Below are 19,906 nucleotides of genomic sequence, written 5' to 3'. Positions count from 1 at the left end.
GAATTCCTTTGGGAAAAATGGTAATTGGAAAATGAATTCCACTGTTTAATTTTTTTTTATTTTTTTGTAGGGGCAATCATGAGAGAATAGCATTAGGAAGGATGGGAAAACCATCTCTTCCAGGGTGAAAAATAACTTTGGACAGAAAATTGATTCCTAGGAAAAATGCATAGGCTTTAAAATCGCATTTTCCAGGGAAAATCATTTTTTTAACCATTTTCCATGCTCATCATACATACCCTATGTTCAACATAGCATAAGCTATGTTTACAAAGCATTTAAAACATATGATGAATTTACTTGAGACACACATCAAACAGCTCAAAACCAAAACATAACTTATCTTAAAATCCAAGATATGGAATTAACAGATGGTTAAAATCACTCAATCAACTTAATTGAGGAACCATGATCAAGCCACAAGTGATAAACATCTAAAAAGTGATTTCTAAAACCCTAATTACATAGATTTTACGGGTAAATTATATATTAAATCCTCTAATTAAATATAATTCATTGTTAGTCCATATTTATTATTGATTTCTATTAAATTATGTATTTCAAACTTAATTGTGGTTATTTATGTGTAACAGGATAAAATCGCAAATTTCTGAAAATAAATAAAAAAATCCGAAGCATTCACTGTGATCACGGATCCAAACAAAGTCAACTAACCAAGACCCAGACCAATTGAGCCCAATGGACCGTGGCGCCCTGGGTAGGGCGGCGCGGTGAACAGAGCATGGAATTCCTTGAAATTTGTACAGTGTGTTGGTGGCTGAAGATACTTCATACTAAAGTAGGGTTTTAAAGTTATTGCGTTTATGAAAGAATTCCGAATCCTAGAAACCCTAATCTGATCTCTATAAATAAAAGACCAAACCAGAGACAAATCTCATCTCATCTCATCTGAGATCATCCTCTTTTTTGTCCTTATTTTAATTATAGTTTTAGTTTAATTTAGGTTTTTAATTTGAAGTTTTGTAATGAAGGATGATCCAATTAATGTTCAGACTCAAGGTCAATGAAGAAGACCTTTCATCTTTCTTATCTTTCATCTCTATTTTATTTTCTTATTTGTTGTTTCTTGCGATGAACATTGGCTAGACCCTCCATTAAAGAGGTCAATGAAGCTGAAACAATATTTTCTCTCATAGCTAATTTGCCCTTTTACCTTATGCTTCATAATTTTCATTGCGAGAATTCTTAAGTAGAGATTATTGGATTGAATATTTGATTTCCTAATTTTGATGATTTATTCTTAAATAAGCTCAAGCTAAATCATGTTTCACCAAGAACATCAAATACATATCTTTTACTTTCATCTTATCGATTTATTAATAAACATTGAGATTTCATTTTGGATTCGATCTTCCAATCCATCAACATTACTTTTGTTGAGAGGATTGAGACAAGTAAAAGACAAATTAATCTAAGGAGAGGATTTGCTTATAGGTGGATTTGACCGATGTAAGATTTACATTGCATTTTTATTTCTTATTTTGCTTTTAATTAATTAGTGATACTCTTTCCTAAAACTGTTTTAATTTAGTTACCTTCAATCTTAGTTGGTTTTGAGTTAAAAACATTGTCGGATCAACGTTGTCTCTATGGATCAATCCTTACTTGCCAAGGTTTATTTTGTTAATTATTTTATTGATAATCTGCACCGCACAACAAGCAAGGCCCATCTAATGGATGGTCCAAATCACTGAGTGTTTACACCACATAAATACTTTTGCTAAGAAAATTTAGATTAAATAAGATTTAATAAATTGAACTTGATACCTGTTAAATAGTAGATGGGATCCCAACATTTCTATTACAGAGTTTAGATGCCTGAAAGTTCCTCTTGAAGTTCATGGAATGCACAAGAGACCCAAGGGTTGCCTTGCTAAGCCTTCCTCATTTTAGATCTCGCATATCTTGTAATAGCCCAAGTCAAGAAATACCATGTGCGTGCAATTTCACAGCGAAATGCAAAGGGTAATTTTGAGGTACCCCTTCAAATTTTATTTAAAATTGGATATACCCCTGGGTTTCAAATTGATGACATACTCTTTGAATGCAGTTTTATTTGAGAAAATAACAAAATGACCTCATCTTCAACCTCCTGCCAAAACCCCTTGATTTTTTTCTCCAAAAAACCAATTTGCCTTGAATCATTTTTAACTTCTTCAATCTTCCCCAAAAACCCTGAGTTGGTTGCTGAGGTTTAAGGGTAAAAGAAAATAGATTATTGAAGTTTAAAAATTGGTTTCCAAAAAGAGGTTGAAGATGAGAGAGTGAGAGGGGGGGGATGTTCCTCAACATTGTTCTGAATACAAGCATTGAAGATGCAATAATTCTGAGATTATAAGCATACATAGGAAAGGATACTCCAAGTGCAAGCCACCACGGTCAGATGATGGAAGGATGCTTCCTTGAAGACTCTGCATGGCTTCAGTGGCACATTCAACGTCCTGTCAACAAGAAAAGATGGTAGTAATTAAAATAAATAAACGTATACTTCAACCCGATGGTGGCTGCAGGCTCTCTCATGGATGAAATGCAATCTATCTGCTGTTGTAGATGGAAATGGAGTGGAATTTTAATAAGTTGCAATGGACTATGATAGATTTATTAATTAGGATTTTTATTCCACATTGATGTCGATATAATTTCAGTTGATAATTTGGATCCTGGGAAATTACTTGTTTGTTATTTTAAAGAATACATTCCACTACCAAAAGAAAAGGAAGAACTACTTATTGTTGTAACTAATAAATCAACAAGACCAAAGATCTGCTTGTTAGATAAAGTCTACTTTAGTTCTTTGTACATCATCATCATCACTACCCATCAACAAAGCCTTATCGCAAAACATAGGGTTCGCAGAATGAATCTTGCTCCTCCATTAAATTTAATAAACCATTATTCTATGAGAATTTTAAAAAAATTATTATCAAAATCGAAAAGGATTTTAAAATTATAAGAAGAATTCAACTCACTGAATCAAGTGGGGAGTCCCGGCCAGTAATGAAAAGGGATGAGTATGGATCCCCTTCGTCCCCCCATCTAATAAATGGGACCAATGGTTATGACTCAAACCCGGCCAGATCCAACCATTCATAATAGGGTCTAATTCAGTCTTTTTAGCTCACATCGGTTTATTAATGATTGGTTTGGGTTCTACCATAACCCAGCCAAATCCAGGTCAGTTATAGCCCTAGGCTACTAATAACCTCCACATGAAACCCCAAATTGATCCGTAGTTGTTGGAATAAATAGAATGTTTACCTCAAAATCAGCAAATGCAACTGGCATTCCACGATTGATCCGCATCTTAAAAATGTGAAATCCAGGATATCTACAAAAGGGATAGAATTTGTAACATTCAATACCCGAACAGTTAATAAAGAAAAGCACTCAATAAAATAAATAAATAAAACACATGATCTAGGTGCAAACCTGCAAAAAAAAGTACATAATTTGCAACAAACAAAAATGAGAGAATGAAATGCATTGAAACTTACGGAGAAAGAGCCTGCTTCAATTCCTCTTCAGTGCAATTTGGACCTAGATTTGCGATAAACAACGTGGAACATGGTGGTGGTACTTCACTTGATACAGCCTTTTCTGCCTGCTCCTGCAACCATCAATGTATATTAGCTGACATGTGATATTATTGTTATGATAGACAAGATGCACAAATAAATATGCAAATAACAAGAACTAAGCAATACTTTTTTAATGCTAGGTTGTCAAGTGGAATGGAATGTGATACCTACGACATATTGCGCTTGCCCTCCCTTATAGATGGTGGAGGTGTCAAAGCACATTTTTTTGTTAGGCAAACAAGAGGTACTTAGTGGTCGACAAAGGTGAAAGTGAGTTCAACGGGATTTGAACTAGGTTATGGGATCAACACTTCTCAATAGGGGTGCAACTTGGTCTGGTTCAAACCGAGAACGGAACCAAACCGATAGCTTTGGGGTGGTTTGGTTCAGTTTGGAACAAGTTGCGGTTCGGTTCCGGGTTACGAAAATGGAGAACCGATCTGATCAATTTGGTTCCGGGCAATTTGTAGAACCGAACTGAACCAAAACGACCAAGTTGCACCCCTACTTCTCAAGCCTAACCAACTTAGCAAAGTTGGCACCTTTGTTTTGCATGCCATGTCGCCACCCCCACCACCATCACTACCATATGGTGTCAAAGCACATTAACTTGCATATTAACAGATTTTTGACATATAGGGCATGGAGTAACCCTTTTCTAATTAACACAAATGTGCTATATATTCTTAAATATTTAGTACTTATTTTATTCATTATGATATAATTTGATCTTCAGTAGAAGTAACAATGTTTTCAGTAACTAATAAAAGCCAATCTAAAGAGTGCCCCTCCTATATTTTTAATTTTTTTTTTTAAGATTATGACCAAGGTACTAAATTCCTATTTCAATGTTTATGAAAATATTTCAATCAGAGTCGTCCAAGTACAACTAACAACCACATGGATTGTGGAAAAGAAGATTAGCAGCGTTCCGCCATCAGTTGGCACAAGTATTTGAGAGCTCAACGTCGAAAAACAACTATATTCTATAGAGAAATGAGAATTATAATGTCACACTAAATAGCATACCTTAATGTAAAACACTCACTTAAATGAACAAACTATTAAATAATGCATTCATGGATTATCATATATATTTCCTAAATATCATCGTCATCGAAGCCTTATCCCAAAGATTCAGCTTTATTTTTAAAATATAAGTAAATAAATTACTAATATATCCAACTAGAACATAGATGATATGAAGTGCATAATTATATGCTTGTATTCTTAGAATACATGATTCAAAATTTCTCACCATTTCAGAATGTTTCGGTGGAACATTCTGGTTTCGCTGATACCAGAACGAACCATTAAATCTCTTGGAAATGTTTCAGTTTTTTTCTAACTGAAACATTATCTCGAAAAGAGCTTTTAAACTTTGGATATCAGTATCTAACTAATCATCAATCATTTCCACTAATGAATTAATGTTCTGTGTAAATGTAGAAGTAGTCCCAGTAAGTAATAAACTAAGATAAAGTCGACTGAGATGGTTTAGTCATGAGCAAGAATGCTGATTACAGGCCCATTTAGAAGGAATGTGCAAGTCGAAGGTTCTAAAAGAATGTGAAGACAACCCAAAAGAATGTGGATTGAAGTAGTGAGAATGGATATGAACACACTCGCAATAACGAATGTCATGGATTTGTATAAAATTGAAAAGAAGATCTAGGTTCGTTCAGCTGACTGTAATACAGCGTGTATTTCTCTTATTCAATAAACTTTGCATTTCAGAAACTTCTCCAGAATGAGCACACTTCTCTGAATTACATTTACTACTTTGAGCAAGAAACACACAAATTAACCCTCTAAAAAAAGATCGAACATTTCTATTTTTGTATTAAACCACCAATAAGATAAGGTGTACACACATCTGTCATATCAATAGAACTGTAAAGCATAACCAACAAGACGGAAATCATTCAAAACTTATTGTGATCTACAAAGAACTCAAGCCACTACCAGATCATATTTATGTATGAAACATATAGAATTTTGAAAGAAACAAAAAAGAAAACTAGAAAATTTTATCATTATGTTCTAGTCACAATTTAGCTCCATACTGTTAACAAAACATAAACTTCATGCACTTCACTTACATTTGCAGCCACACCAGCATTATCAGGATAAACTGTCATGTCAGCACTGAACATGGAAAGAAACATAATGAAGTTAGCTTTATAGAAAAACCTGATTGCCAAAAAAAAAAGTGATGAATCTAAAGCATTTTTCTTGAACACAATTTCTACATGTAGTTTCTAATAAACAATGTGAAATACAGCAAAAACTACTGTGCTTTGTGAGTGCATTTGAACCTCTCTGCAGTAGCTAAATCAGCCTTGTTGCCTGAATTAGGATTATCGGTGCCGGATGGTTCATCAGATCCACCATCTCCTGAATGTGCAAAATGTGCCAAAACATGTGGAGGTAAGCTAATATAGAATCAAGTTCTGGTGATGGTGTCTCTCTACATGAAATCTAGAATGCATTCAGTTCTAAGTCAAAGGCCCGTGAACTGAACACGTGAAAGATTATGAATCAAATTCACAGCTGTATGACTTATAAATAACATAGCATACAGCAATTGCATCAACCGAAAAAAAAGCCTCCATCGTATTATTACACATTTCATTACCATCATTGCTTGAGGTTTCATGGGCATCTGTTGAAACTTTAACTCTTTTATCAATAATGAAATAGGCTTCAGTTCCTGCTACAAAGAAACCTTGTCAAATAGATTTCCACAAAATCTCACGGAGGAATACATAAATTTTCTGATAAAAATTATACTAAGCCAGATATTATTTTCATAATGATCTGAAATATAGCAATCAAGTGTAGATAAGTCTAGCCACTAGAGCACATAGACCACACTATAGTACCCCGTGAATGTTTTGGCCGTGAATTTGATCTGGCCAACTCAATATGCAGTGTAGCTCCTGTCTGGGGATCAAAAATTACGCCCTGAAAATGATGACAAGGACAGACCAACATCAGGACAGAACCAACAAACCCTATGGATGCATCAGCTGTGGTTATCACCAAACAAAACATATGAATGTGTTTGTTTTCAAATCTGGACTTTGTTTCCTATTTGATGCATTTGTATGATTTTGGATGAACAGACTGTAGCTTGGAATTTGTGTCTAGAAAGAAATGAATGATGGGAAGATCGATCATTTAGCCTCTCTTCTTGGTATATTGGAAAAAGAACATATTGAAATCTAAACTATTTCATTTTTTATTTAGTTGGAAACGTTATTAGATCATGTTCTTTGAGCATTTTTCTTCAAAATCATGCTCCCCAGCAAAAAATCCAACCAACCAAATAACATAAAAATAGACAGAAATAAAAGGATACAGGAATCAGATCATCATTCTTGGTGATTGTAATCTTACAATTAAACCAGCGGGACTTCGTGAAAATAAATTATAGTTGTATTTAAATTTTATATTAAAAAAGAATCATACATTTAACACGCTCATTGCTGCTATTGCCGATTGATGGTTAAGAAAGGTAGCAAATGCTACAACCTGCAAAAAAAAAAAAAATCAAGCACACTTCTAGATAACCAAAATATTTTGTTAATAAAATATAATTATTTGCCAAATTTGCAAATTACTCAAGATTAACCAAAATTGAAAGAAGAGTTACAAATAGAAAATATAAGAAGATAATTCTTTTCAAAAAGTTATTTACTAAACACTATTATACATCATCATGTTAACCAGTCTTCATAGAATCCCACTGAAACACATCTTTGATATGCCACGGGCGGCCTCCTACGATGCTCGTAGTTAAAAATCAAATAAATATACAGAAGAGGAAAAGACAATAATTGTCTTGAGGCAACTAGGACTTCCTAAAGTCTAAGAGCAATTTCAGTTCAATTAATGACGCCAAATCTCTACTACTATCCATAAAAACTTCTTTTTTATAAGCAACTCTCCATAATGGAAATTCTTGCTCTCCTCTGGTCTAAGCTGAGTAAAATCTTTGAGGGAGTGTGCCAAGATTTTGTTTTAATTGGGATAGCATTGTAACTTGTAGTCCCTGCAGGGCTTGTACTCTTTCTTTCCCTTTTCTTGTCTGTTCTACCTCAGCCTCCTCGTCGCATTTATAAAATTTATATTATCAAAAAATACCCTCCTCCCAATACCTATCAAGATTACTTATATGCTTCTTCCAAAAGCTGTGCAACAATTCAGTACTATTTTATCATTGGCTTAATTCCAACGGTACAATGCGACATGACTCAAAAAGTGAACTACTACTTACTAGCAGTGCTTGATATCATACTCATCCCTAACTATCACCAACCTTTATCTCAAGGATGATAATTTTGAAATTTCTCTGGAAGCTTTTGAGAATTTCCCTACATTTCAACTTCAACTACTAGATTGGTCCAGTCAATGATTCTTATCAAGTAAACAACCCAACACCTCAGGTTGAATCTCAAAAACCCTTCTTCAGTGAACGATGGAACATGGTGAGCAATGGAATTTGTTCCCTAATTTAAGTTTCAATATGTGTAAAATGTAGGGTGAATATTCAAGGGAGTAAAGAATTCAAGAACAACAAGTCCAATCTTTTGTAAGATTTGTTCTAGGACATAACCTAGCGACATAGCGTATAGATCCACAGAGGGTTGTTTTCATCTTTCTATCTTGTCCTTATTCCAATCTTGGCAGGAGTGGGGTTTTCAATTCTTTGATGCCAAGAGATTTCTTTGGAGGTTTACTCCATTTGCTATCTGTTGGGAGATTTGGAAGGAGCAAAACAAAAGATGCTTTGAAGACAAGGGTTTGGATGCTTCTAAGGTTTCTTTGTCTCGTACACTTTATCAATAAATTTCGTTACTGATAAAAAAAAAGATTTACAGAGTCACTTTGGTTGGCCGGTAGAGTTGAAGAAGTAGGTAAACCATGTCGCCTACTCCAAATTGCTAGAGAGATCCATTGGAAGGTCAATTAAGAGAGAGATCAAAATGCAATTGGAACAGGTTCTAGAAGTTCTACCCAGGCTTCAACAACTTTTGGAATAACCAGGAAGAGAATCCCAGGAAGATGAGGATCAACTAAGCATAAAGGTTGATTCTTCTACCCAAAACTCTTCTAGTGCAATGGAAGGGTACTTGTCATCCCAAAAAATGAGAAATGGAAAGGGACAACCACTATGGAAACAGTAATAATGTGTTTTTTGTGGATTTCAAGGTGAACATAGAAAAAAAGAATTCCACCACTCAGACACTTGCTCCTTAACCTTTCAATGTAGAAGCAACGTATTCTCAAAGTGGAATAGTATAGGGAAACTTGTTCCCACATCCATTTCAAGGGAAATTGACAAATGATCTGACATGGAATTATGCATTGTCATTTGCACAACCGAGCTAAAATGTGCATCTTGTGAAGTCAATACAAGAAATTTGTCTAGTATGACGTGATGGAATCATTAAGGTTATTGGACCTTGTGAATGCCTTCCCCCCACCCCACAAAAAAAAGGCGGTTAACAAACTCCCGAACTCTCTCATGCCCCTAGTCAATATCAATCCCCCCCTTTTCTCAAATGAAAATCTAATGAAGTTGAAACCTCCTTCCAAACACTATGGTCTATCCCAAAACATCACCACATGCCAGTTAAGTGACTTGGGTGTGCTCCTTGAGATGATTAGATTGAGTCTCTCCCGAAGATTATACCCAATATGCCAGTTAGTGGTGAGTGGACATATTCAGAGGGGATTAATCTTACTCTCAAAAGGTGTGGGTACACCATACATTTATATCAAAAAAATAAAGTCCTTGCTCCTCATTAATGCAATTATAAAACAAAGATGCTGAGAATGCCCCTATTAGTTGATTCTGCCACGTTAGTGAGTTCTGTGTCCCACATCACTATTACCACCCCCCCCCCCCAAAATATATATATACCCTACACTTTACCCTATGCCAAACGTGTTTTGGCCTACATGGGTTAGAAGTTTTGGAATGGGCTGATTTTTGGTGAGGATGATCTCTACGATTAGAAGATCCTCCTCACCAAAAATCAGCCCATTCTGAAATTTCTAGCCCCATGTTTACAAGTTGAAAAATCGTGGACCGTCCATTTTTTGTAAACCATTTTTTATGGGGTTAGAAGTTTTGCAATGGGCTGATTTTTGGTGAGGATGATCTCCTCACCAGAGAGATCATCCTCACCAAAAATCAGCTTATTCCAAAACTTCTAACCCATGTAGGACAAAACACGTTTGGTAAAGCATAGGGTGGTGAACGGGACCCTATATATATATGCTAATACTTGGCAACACATACCACCATTGAATACATGTTTCACCTTTTCTCCCAACCCTCTGACATTACACGAGAAAATTTTAACCATTTTAACAGCATATCTGCATTTCCTCCTCCAACCATCCCTTCTAAGACTTCTAACTTCTTTGAACAATCTTCTCCAAGCACAATCCAACCAATGTTATGTGCGCGGATTGAACGGGACTCTTCATCTTAAGACCCAAACCAGCCTCAATTGAGACCAATCCGATCCCAAAAACCAGTTTCTAAACATGGAATATTATATAATTTTTTTTGTGAATATTCTCCATGAGGGGAAGATTAACCTTAAAAAAAATCACTTTAACTCATAAATATACTATACGTGTAGAAAATCAAGAAACCCTACATAGATATACGATACATGAAGACAATTAACAAACCCTATCAAGCAATTCACCTTAAAATCTTCGAACTATGAAATTTAAGGGGGTCAAACCTGATTGCCACGACCAGTGTACTTGAGCTGGCAAAAATCGAAGCCGTGACGCCTGCGAAAGAGATTATGAATTTCGCGGGCTTTTACGTCGTCTGGAAGGCCAGAGACGAAGAGGGTGTTGATATTGTGCTTCTCATTGTAACCACCATAACTCTGCTGCTGGTAGAGGTAATTGGGATCAAATGGTTGATGTTGGATTGGCGTGGAGGTGATAGTCTCAGCGACTGGTGGAGGATACATGATGGACGGTTGAGATTGAGGGAGAACCATAGGGTTTTGATGCTGATGATGGTAAGGAAGTGCGGTTTGAGAAGACATGGACATGGCGTGTGCGTTGTTGGAATCCATTGTTCATTCTTTTCAGAGCTCGGAATCTATGATTTTCTACTGTAGTCTTTTTGTGGTTCGAACTTCGAACCATAGGTTTTCAAACCCGGTTTCGAAACCGAGTCGACTCTTTCTAATCTTTAGACGAGTCAAATCATTTGAATCGGTTTCTATCCTTCATTAATGAGTCGTGATAATCAGACTTTTCTGCGTGCCATACTCAATCTGACGCCCCAGACTTGGTAGCCTCGACAACCGTAGATCTACTTTCCTTAAGATGCAAAACTACACCTTTTTTTTTTTTTTTTTTAAGGAACCGTGGTTTGTATCCCGAGGACAGCAGTTCTACTATTCTCAGGCTTGTCATGTCAAGGTGTCGATTGAGTATGCCACATGGGTAAGTCAGGTTTTCACGATTCTTTATTAATATTTATTAATATTTTTATTAGTGTACAATAGTTTGCCTGAGCCTACTGTGCAGGCATCTCGTTAGGGTAAAAGGAAAAAAATAGTTAAATTAAAGATGTATTAATGAAAAAAAGAAAAGACATTAAAATTGGAAGAATATTATTAAAAAGGGCGTGGGGGGAGGACAAGATGATAATAAAGTCGAGGGTTGATGTGACGAGGAAAGGCAATAAAATAAGATGGCGTGACATTTTAAGCCTTAGTTCCTTCATCGAACGGTATCAGAGCTCAATGTTTGTATCCAAATTCGATCATATAGTAATTGGATTAGATATGGATCAAAATCAGTCAAATCTTACTTCATAAACGACATAATATTATATAAATTATATATCTAATAAGAAATCAAATCAGGTCTAGATGATATAATTCTTACTTTGTAATTTATTTTGAATCAGTTTAAATATATTTTAGAAAATAAATATATTTTTATTCTAGATGATTTTTTTTTCTTTAGTATAACATGGATTAATAGATTGACAAATCCACAATTTTTTTTTATCTAGATAATAAACAAATAAATTCTTTAAAATGATTATATTTCTATGAGAACAGACACTAAAATTAGGGAGGGACTCAATTGAATTTTCAAAAATCACAAAATTTTATCAATCTTGGTGAAGATTTTTTTTTCTTTGGCGGGCCACACATGTCATCTCACCTAGCACGTGTACAACATTAAATAGTCACATTTTGGTAGAAAGGCATATGGACAATTCATTATTATCTTGTTCAGATACCTTTGAAACTACGATGACACATCATATTACGTGAAAAAGGCTAAATTTAAACAAAAGCTTGATGTTGTGCATCTAACATCTGACCGAAATTGAAAAATATCCCTAATAAAAAGGGTGATTTGCCAAAACATGCATTGAAATTTTAATAAAATAGCGCACTATTCATTTTAATTCTGACATCAATATTTTCTATTTTTAAAATTAAAATATTTTCATTATAGTGGGGGAAAAATTCATTGTTTTATAAAATATATTTTTTTAACTGTTTTACTGAAACAAAAACAGGGAAAGTATTTATCATTTTATAGAATAGGAAAAAAAAATACTCTTCATTTTAAAATTTTACAATTTTGATTAAAAAATTAATTTCAAAAACGATAATTTACCATTTTTAAGAATTAAAATGAATAGTGTACCATTTTGGTAATTTTTCAATTTTATTGTATCGTTTTTGTAATTCTCCCTAGTAAAAAATGTACCCCTATGAAAATTATATATTTCCTCTTGTTTATACCTAATGTTCGACAAATATGATTAAAAGTTAGTAATTTATAGTATTTACACTTCTTCTTTTTTATTTTCCTCCTTTTTTGAATTTTTATAATCTCAAACAATGTTTGAGACAAAATATCATACATACAATTGACATAGGTAGGAGGAAAAGCACAAATTTCTTAGAGATCATTGTAAGTTTTTGTTGTTTTGGGATACAAAACCATACTTTTATGGGGAACCGCAATTTTGTATCCCGAGGAGAGCAGATCTACGGAGCCTGTCACGTCAGGTAAGTCGATTGGGTATGTCACGTGCCTAAGTCAGATTATCAATAGTGTTCTCTAAAGTCCAACCACTACCATATGTTTTACACTCTATGTCTCAAACATTGTGGAGAGGTGATAAATGCTTTATTTCGAGGACGAATATGTAATAATTGTGGTGGGGGACGATGATGGTTGTCGTAAAAAAAAAATTTATATTTATAACTGATAATAACAGTAAAGAATAAATTAAAATAATTGATTGATTGATAATTTGATAATCAAACAAATTACAGATAAGATGACTCTCCAAATCTCTCTATTTATTTATTTTTCGGATAATTTTGACTCATTCGTATGGTTAGATAAATATTTAAGATAACTCCCACATTTTTCAAGTTGATGATATACACATGTGATTATGGTTTTATGTGAAAGACTAACAAAAATGATTGAAATTCCCTCGATTTCAATATTTTGTGCCAATAAAATCTTTATATTTTTCATAAAATCTTATCTTCATTTGTAATTTCAAAATTTTATCTCCTTCAATCCTCAAACGTCAAGAATAAGATAGGGTTTTTTTAGGAGATTGAAGATAATTAATTTTTTAAAAGAAAAATTAGGGATTTTGGGTAAAACGTTGAAGACATGGTTGAATAAGTTATAAATTATTTTACCCATAAGATTAAAAAGATTGGAGACAATGAAAATTTCGGGATAAAAAATAAGGGTTTTTGACCAATGACTAAAAAAGATTATGGTAGTTTGGTTTACTTGTTATTTTAATATTAGTCTCTTAAATAAGAACATGGTCAAGAAATAGTTTTAAAGTTCGAATATCTACCGAGTCAAGTCAACTCAAATGAGTAAAATATTTAAAAATTTACACGGTAGACCTTACTGTTGCATTTTGATTACAAAAACTCCCTTAGAGTTATAAGAACTCCAAGGGAATCTTACTTTATGAAGTTTGTTACCCACCAAACCTTACTTTGTCAAGTTTATTACCCAGCAAATCCTAGAATGGAGATTCAAGTCATAAAAATCAAATTGATGTGTTTAATTTTTTACTTGACATACTTTGGAGTGAATCACAACCCACAACAATTTTTGGCATCTAAAAACATGATCTGATGCCACAAGATTATAAAGAACTAAATTCTAAAAATTTTGAAGAAATTATATATAACAAAAAAAAAAAAAACAGTTAATTTTCACTATTGAATTTTAGTTTTAAATTTGGGAATTCAGTAACCATCCATCAACACCTTCAATAAAGTTCAAAAATGACTCTTTTTTATTATTTTAAATCTAAGTTTGTCCATGAAATCTAAAAGGATGTGGTGTTGGATTTCCAATTTGGTAATTCATATGGGACCAACAAACCCTTAGCCTGATTCATAAAGTAAGGTTTATTTAGTAACAAGTTCGATAAAGTATGAGAGTTTTTGTAATAAAATTGCAACATATAGGTCTATCCAATAAATCTCTTTTATAGGTCTATCCAATATATCAAATAACTTGGTCAAGTTTCTAATCTGACTCCATACATTTTCAGGTCGATGGGACATGTCATTATTTTTAAAACACAGGAGTATCTTTAATATTGACAAAAACGTGAAGGGGTTATGTCTAAATCACCTTAGATTATTACATCATCAAAATGCATCATTGGGTGCAATATCTCTCAGAAGTCATAATTCATTTTCAAATTCCGTGAAAGAGTACTAAACTTTCAATTGTGTAGAAAAGATGCGTCATCTCCTAGCGTCATATTTTTACATCATCAAAATGCATCATTGGGTGCAATATCTCTCAGAAGTCATAATTCATTTTTAAATTCCATGGAAGAGTACTAAACTTCCAATTGTATAGAAAAAATGTGTTATGTCCTAGCATCATATTTTTACATCATCAAAATGCATCGTTGAGTGCAATATCTCTCAGAAGTCACAATTCATTTTCAAATTCCATGAAAGAGTACTAAACTTCCAATTGTGTAGAAAAGATGTGTCATGTCCTAACATCATATTTTTACATCATCAAAATACATATGGTAATTGGATTAGGTGTGGATCAGAATCGGTAAAATCTTATTTCGTAAACTACATAATATTATATAAATCATATATCGAATAAGTTATCAAATCAGGTCTAGATGATATAATTCTTACTTTGTAAATTATTTTGAATCAGTTTAAATATATTTTATAAAAGAAATATATTTTTATTCTAGATGATTTTTTTTCCTTAGTATAACATGGATTAATAGATTGACAAATCCACAATCTTTTTTTATCTAGGTAATAAACAAATAAATTCTTAAAAAATGATTATATTTCTATGAGAAAAAACACTAAAATTAGGGACTCAGCTGAATTTTCAAATATCACAAAGTTCTACCAATCTTGGCCAAGATTTTTTTATTTATTTTTATGGGTGCACATGCCATCCCACCCGGCACGTGTACAATATTAAATAGCCACCTTTTGGTGGAAGGGCGTATGGACAATTCATTGATATCTTGTTTGGATACCTTAGAGACTACGATGAGACGTCATATTGCGTCTAAAAAGGTTAAATTTAAATAAAAGTTTGAGGTGGTGCATCTAACATCTGACTGAAATTGAAAAATATCTCTAACAAAAAAGGTGATTTGCCAAAACATGCATTGAAAATTGAAAATTTAACAAAACAACACACTATTCATTTTAATTCTGATATCAATATTTTACCATTTTTGGAAATAAAATATTTTCGTTATAGTAGGGAAAAAATTCGTTGTTTTATAAAATAGATTTTTTTAACTGTTTTACTGAAACAAAAAAGCAGGGAAATTATTTATTGTTTTATAGAATAGGAAAAAAAAAATACTCTTCATTTTAAAATTTTACATTTTTGATTAAAAAATTAATTCCAAAAATATTAATTTATCATTTTTAAGAATTAAAATGAATTGTGTACCATTATGGTAAATTTTCAATTTTACTATGTCATTTTTGTAACTCTCCCTAGTAAAAATGTACCCCTATGAAAATTATATATTTCCTCTTGTTTACACCTAATGTTTAACAAATATGGTTAAAAGTTAGTAATTTATAGTACTTACCCGTCTTCTTTTTTACTTTCCTCCTCTTTTGAACTTTTCTAATCTCAAACAATGTTTGAGACAAAATATCATACATATAATTGACATAGGTAGGAGGAAAAACACAAATTTCCTAGAGATCATTGTAAGTTTCTTAGGGATACTCATTGTAAGTTTTAGCTGTCGTTGGGATACAAAACCACACTTTTTTATGGGGAACTACAATTTTGTATCTCGAGGAGAGCAGATCTACGGAACCCGTCACATCAGGTAAGTCGATGGGGGTATGCCACCTGCCTAAGTCAGATTTTCAATAGTGTTCTCTAAAGTCCCACCACGGCCGTATGTTTTATGCTATCTATCTCAAACATTGTGGAGAGGTGACAAATGCTCTATTTCGATGACGAATATGTAATAATTGTGGTGGGAGATTGTGTTGGTTGTCGTAGAAAACAAACAAATTATATTTATAACTGATAATAACCGTGAAGAATGAATTAAAATAATTGATTGATCGATAATTTGATAGCCAAACAAATTACAGATAAGATGACCCTACAAGTCTCTCTATTTATTTATTTTTCGATAATTTGGACACATTCTTATGAGTTTAGATTAATATTTAAGATAACTCCTACATTTTTCAAACTGATGATATTCACATGTGACTACGAAAGATTAACAAAAATGATTGAAATTCCCACGACTTCAATATTTTGTGCCAATAAAATCTTTATATTTTTCATAAAATCCTATCTTCGTTTGCAATCTCAAAATCTTATCTCCCTCAATCTTCAAACGTCAAGAATTAGATAAGGTTTTTTAGGAGATTGAAGATAATTAATTTTTTAAAAGAAAAATTAAGGTTTTGGGTAAAAAGTTGAAGACTTGATTGAATAAGTTATAAATTATTTTACTCGTGAGATTAAAAAGATTGGACACAATGAGAATTTTGGCATAAAAAAATAAGGGTTTTTGACCCGTGATTAAAGAAGATGATGGTAGTTTGGTTTACTTGTTGTTTTAATATTAGTTTCTTAAATAAGATCATAGTCAAGAAATAGTTTTAAAGCTTGAATATCCATCAGTCGAGTCAACTCAAATGAGTAAAATAAAATATTTAATGTATAAATAGAGAGATTTACACGGTGGACCTTACTGTTGCATTTTGTTACCCATCAAACCTTACTTTATCAAGTTTATTACCCAACAAATCTTGGAATGGAGATCCAAGTCCTTAAAATCAAATTGATGCGATTAATTTATTACTTGATATACCTTTAAGTGAATTACAACCCACATCAATTTGTGGCATCCAAAAACATAATCTGGTGCCACAGGAATATAAAGGACCAAATTCTAAGAATTTTGAAGAAATTATCTATAAAAAAAAAAAAGAGTTAATTTTCACCGTTAAATTTTAGTTTTAAATTAGGAGTTCAGTAACCATCTATTTTCAACACCTTCGATAAAGCTCAAAAATGATTTATTTATTTATTTATAATTTTTTTGAATCTAAGTTTGTCCACACAATCTAGAAGGATGAGGTATTGGATTTCCAATTTGGTAATTCATATGGGGCCAACAAACCATTAGCCTGATTCATAAAGTAAGGTTTATTTAATAATAAGTTCGATAAAGTATGAGTTTTTGTAATAAAATTACAATAGATAGGTTTGTCCGATAAATCTCTTTTATAAAATATTTACTTTTTTACCCTTAAAATATTAACTACATATAATATATCAAATAACTCGGTCAAGTTTTTAATCTGACTCCATACATTTTCAGGTCGAGTCAAGTAAGGTGATGAGTTAGTTTAATGATTTTGGTCCCATCAAGTTTCGATATCAAGTCACATCAAAATTCAATAAAATCAAATTGATTAAGTGAGTCAAGTTTTAAAAATATGGGTAAGGGAGATAAACCTCCAAAATTAAGTATTTCTAAAGTACCTTTAGGAGAAGTGAACCCCACACAAGTCTTTATCTAATCACCATAGGAACCTTAGGTGATGCTAATTCAATCAATTTTCATTAAAGACAAACTTTAGCATTCCTTTCAATTGAAGTCTTTGTCCTTGTGAGAAGTGAGAAAAGAAAGCTTAACGCCCAAGACCTGCTATCTTCAGCTTTTTATTTTGTTTTTTTATTTTTTATTTCTCCAATTAAATCATATAAAAATTTGTCATACTCATTGATTGGAGATCCAAACATGTTTTTTTTTTACTATTATTATTTATTTATTTTCTCAAACGCTTAGATAACAAAAGCAAAACTGAAGTTTCACCAAATTAATATCAAGAGTATTTGCAATATTTACTTATAATCTTTTAATTGTCTTAAAAAAATAACTTCTTTAACAAATGGTTTTTTTACTAACTTTGACAATAATTTCAAATGTGTATTGGACCGATAAATGCCCTCATCTTCAACCTCTGGCCAAATTTTTCCAAAAGTTGGCTATCTTCAAACTCTAAGAGCAACTCCAACCAGTCTTCAAATCTCTATATTTAGAAATGGAGGTCAAAACAAACTCTAATCAGTCTTCAAAATAAAGATTTCATCTCTATAGAGAAATTAGCCCTTCATCTATTTATTTTTTCTTTAAAAAAAGTTAGCATTTAAAGTTATTTTACATTCACTTTTAAAAATGCATTGGTGCATGTATATTTTGAGAATTTTGTTGTTTACGATTTTTCAAATGTCATAAAAATTCAAAATTTTAAAGTTTAAGTCAATTTTAAGTTCAACATGAATCTTTAGAAGTTAAGGTTTTACAATTATATATTATATAAAAATGATATCATTATTTATTTTTATTTAAATTTTCTTTAAAATTTGATTTTTCTCATAATTAAAATATAGATCTTGGCTTCACTTTATTAATCAATTAGGGAAGGGATACCTACTATGTAAGTAATGTACATATGTAAAAACTCTTCAAAATCATGGGCTCTTATCCTTATATATTTCATTAGAGGCTTTTCTAACATTAAAATATTTTTATTTTATTTTATTATGTTCAAAGATATTTTTATAATTCATGCAAAATGAATTTACACCAACGATACCGACCCTTCTCTGAAATAATAGTAAGATAAATTTTTAATAATAATCCATATCCTATACTATTGTGAGTCAAATTAGAGCTCCATACACGTATATATACTTGTTATCACGAGTGTAAATAAGCAGGGCACCTTACATCGTTGTATTTGAAATAGTCGGATAGGATTTGGATCGAAGGTATCAATCAGTACCCAAGTGAAATTACAACAATTGTCTTAATTTGGATGTACCACTTTTAATATTGGAATTGAAATCACTAAGAATTAGAACCATTTTAATATAATAAAATATAATTTTTGAAAACATTGGTGTGGAAACAAAATTCCATAATTTTCCTTGAGATTTGTTTATCCTTTGGCCTCTTATCAATTCAAGTGTGACATGCGAGATGCGTCATGAATGATGATTGGTTCCTTGTTGCGCACGTAAAATACCCCAATTGCTTAAAAAATGGTAGGATTGAGCTTATTCTCATATTAGAATTGTCACCTCGATGGGCTTTCACCAACTTTGAGCTATACGATTTCTAGTTTGGATCAACCCGATGAATTGTCCCTTCGTCGACATGATAGCAAATGTTGTGCTTAACGTTCAATGATCTAAGCATAAATCTTGATGACTTAGATCTAGAGGTGACAATGTTGACCCTTTGTATTGTATCACCATCAAAACCTTATCTCAACAATTTCAAAGGAATCTTTCAAGATCAAGGTGATATAGGTCTAGGTTTTTTTCAAGAAAAAAATCTTTGTTTTTTTTATTTAATTGTCAAAAAAGTATTGGACTTGACGCATCTTTAATTTTTCCACGCAATTTGAAGTTCACGGAATTTGAAAATGAATTGTGACTAGTTGATGATGTGATAATCTAAGGTGATTTAAACATACCTCTCCATGTTTTTGTCAATATTAGAGATACCCCTCTGTTTTAAAAATAATGACATGTCCCCTTGACCTAAGTCTTTTGTGAGAGACTGATGTAAATGACCCAAACACCTCATCTTCAATCTCTAGTAAAAAAACCACCTGATTTTTTATTTTTTTTTCCAATATCAAACATCTTTGAACTTTAATTTATATCTT

The 19,906-nt window shown here is 32.4% G+C and overlaps 1 protein-coding gene across 2 annotated transcripts; it reads right to left on the bottom strand.

The window, feature by feature from the left end:
- Positions 1–1,733: 1,733 nt before the first annotated feature.
- On the bottom strand, positions 1,734–10,776 carry LOC147397141 (RNA-binding (RRM/RBD/RNP motifs) family protein). 2 transcript variants are annotated; one of them, XM_086452635.1, is made up of 10 exons: positions 10,370–10,775; positions 7,074–7,136; positions 6,485–6,566; positions 6,238–6,312; positions 5,918–5,996; positions 5,702–5,747; positions 3,516–3,628; positions 3,280–3,349; positions 2,380–2,462; positions 1,734–1,925 (listed from the first exon to the last, which is right to left on the bottom strand). In XM_086452635.1, the coding sequence occupies exons 1-10, from the start codon at positions 10,715–10,717 to the stop codon at positions 1,895–1,897; spliced, it is 990 nt and encodes a 329-aa protein (XP_086308761.1). In that variant the 5' UTR covers positions 10,718–10,775; the 3' UTR covers positions 1,734–1,894. The 2 variants fall into 2 exon arrangements, with proteins under 2 accessions (XP_086308761.1, XP_086308762.1); XM_086452636.1 differs by lacking the exon at positions 1,734–1,925 and adding an exon at positions 2,121–2,137 and having other exon boundaries at positions 2,366–2,462; positions 10,370–10,776.
- Positions 10,777–19,906: the final 9,130 nt, after the last annotated feature.

Source organism: Akebia trifoliata, chromosome 8, assembly GCF_017979445.1.
Source record: "Akebia trifoliata isolate Shusen 1 chromosome 8, ASM1797944v1, whole genome shotgun sequence".
NCBI lineage: Eukaryota > Viridiplantae > Streptophyta > Magnoliopsida > Ranunculales > Lardizabalaceae > Akebia > Akebia trifoliata.
Note: the sequence above shows the minus strand (reverse complement) of the source record. Positions and strands in the feature narration are given on the sequence as shown.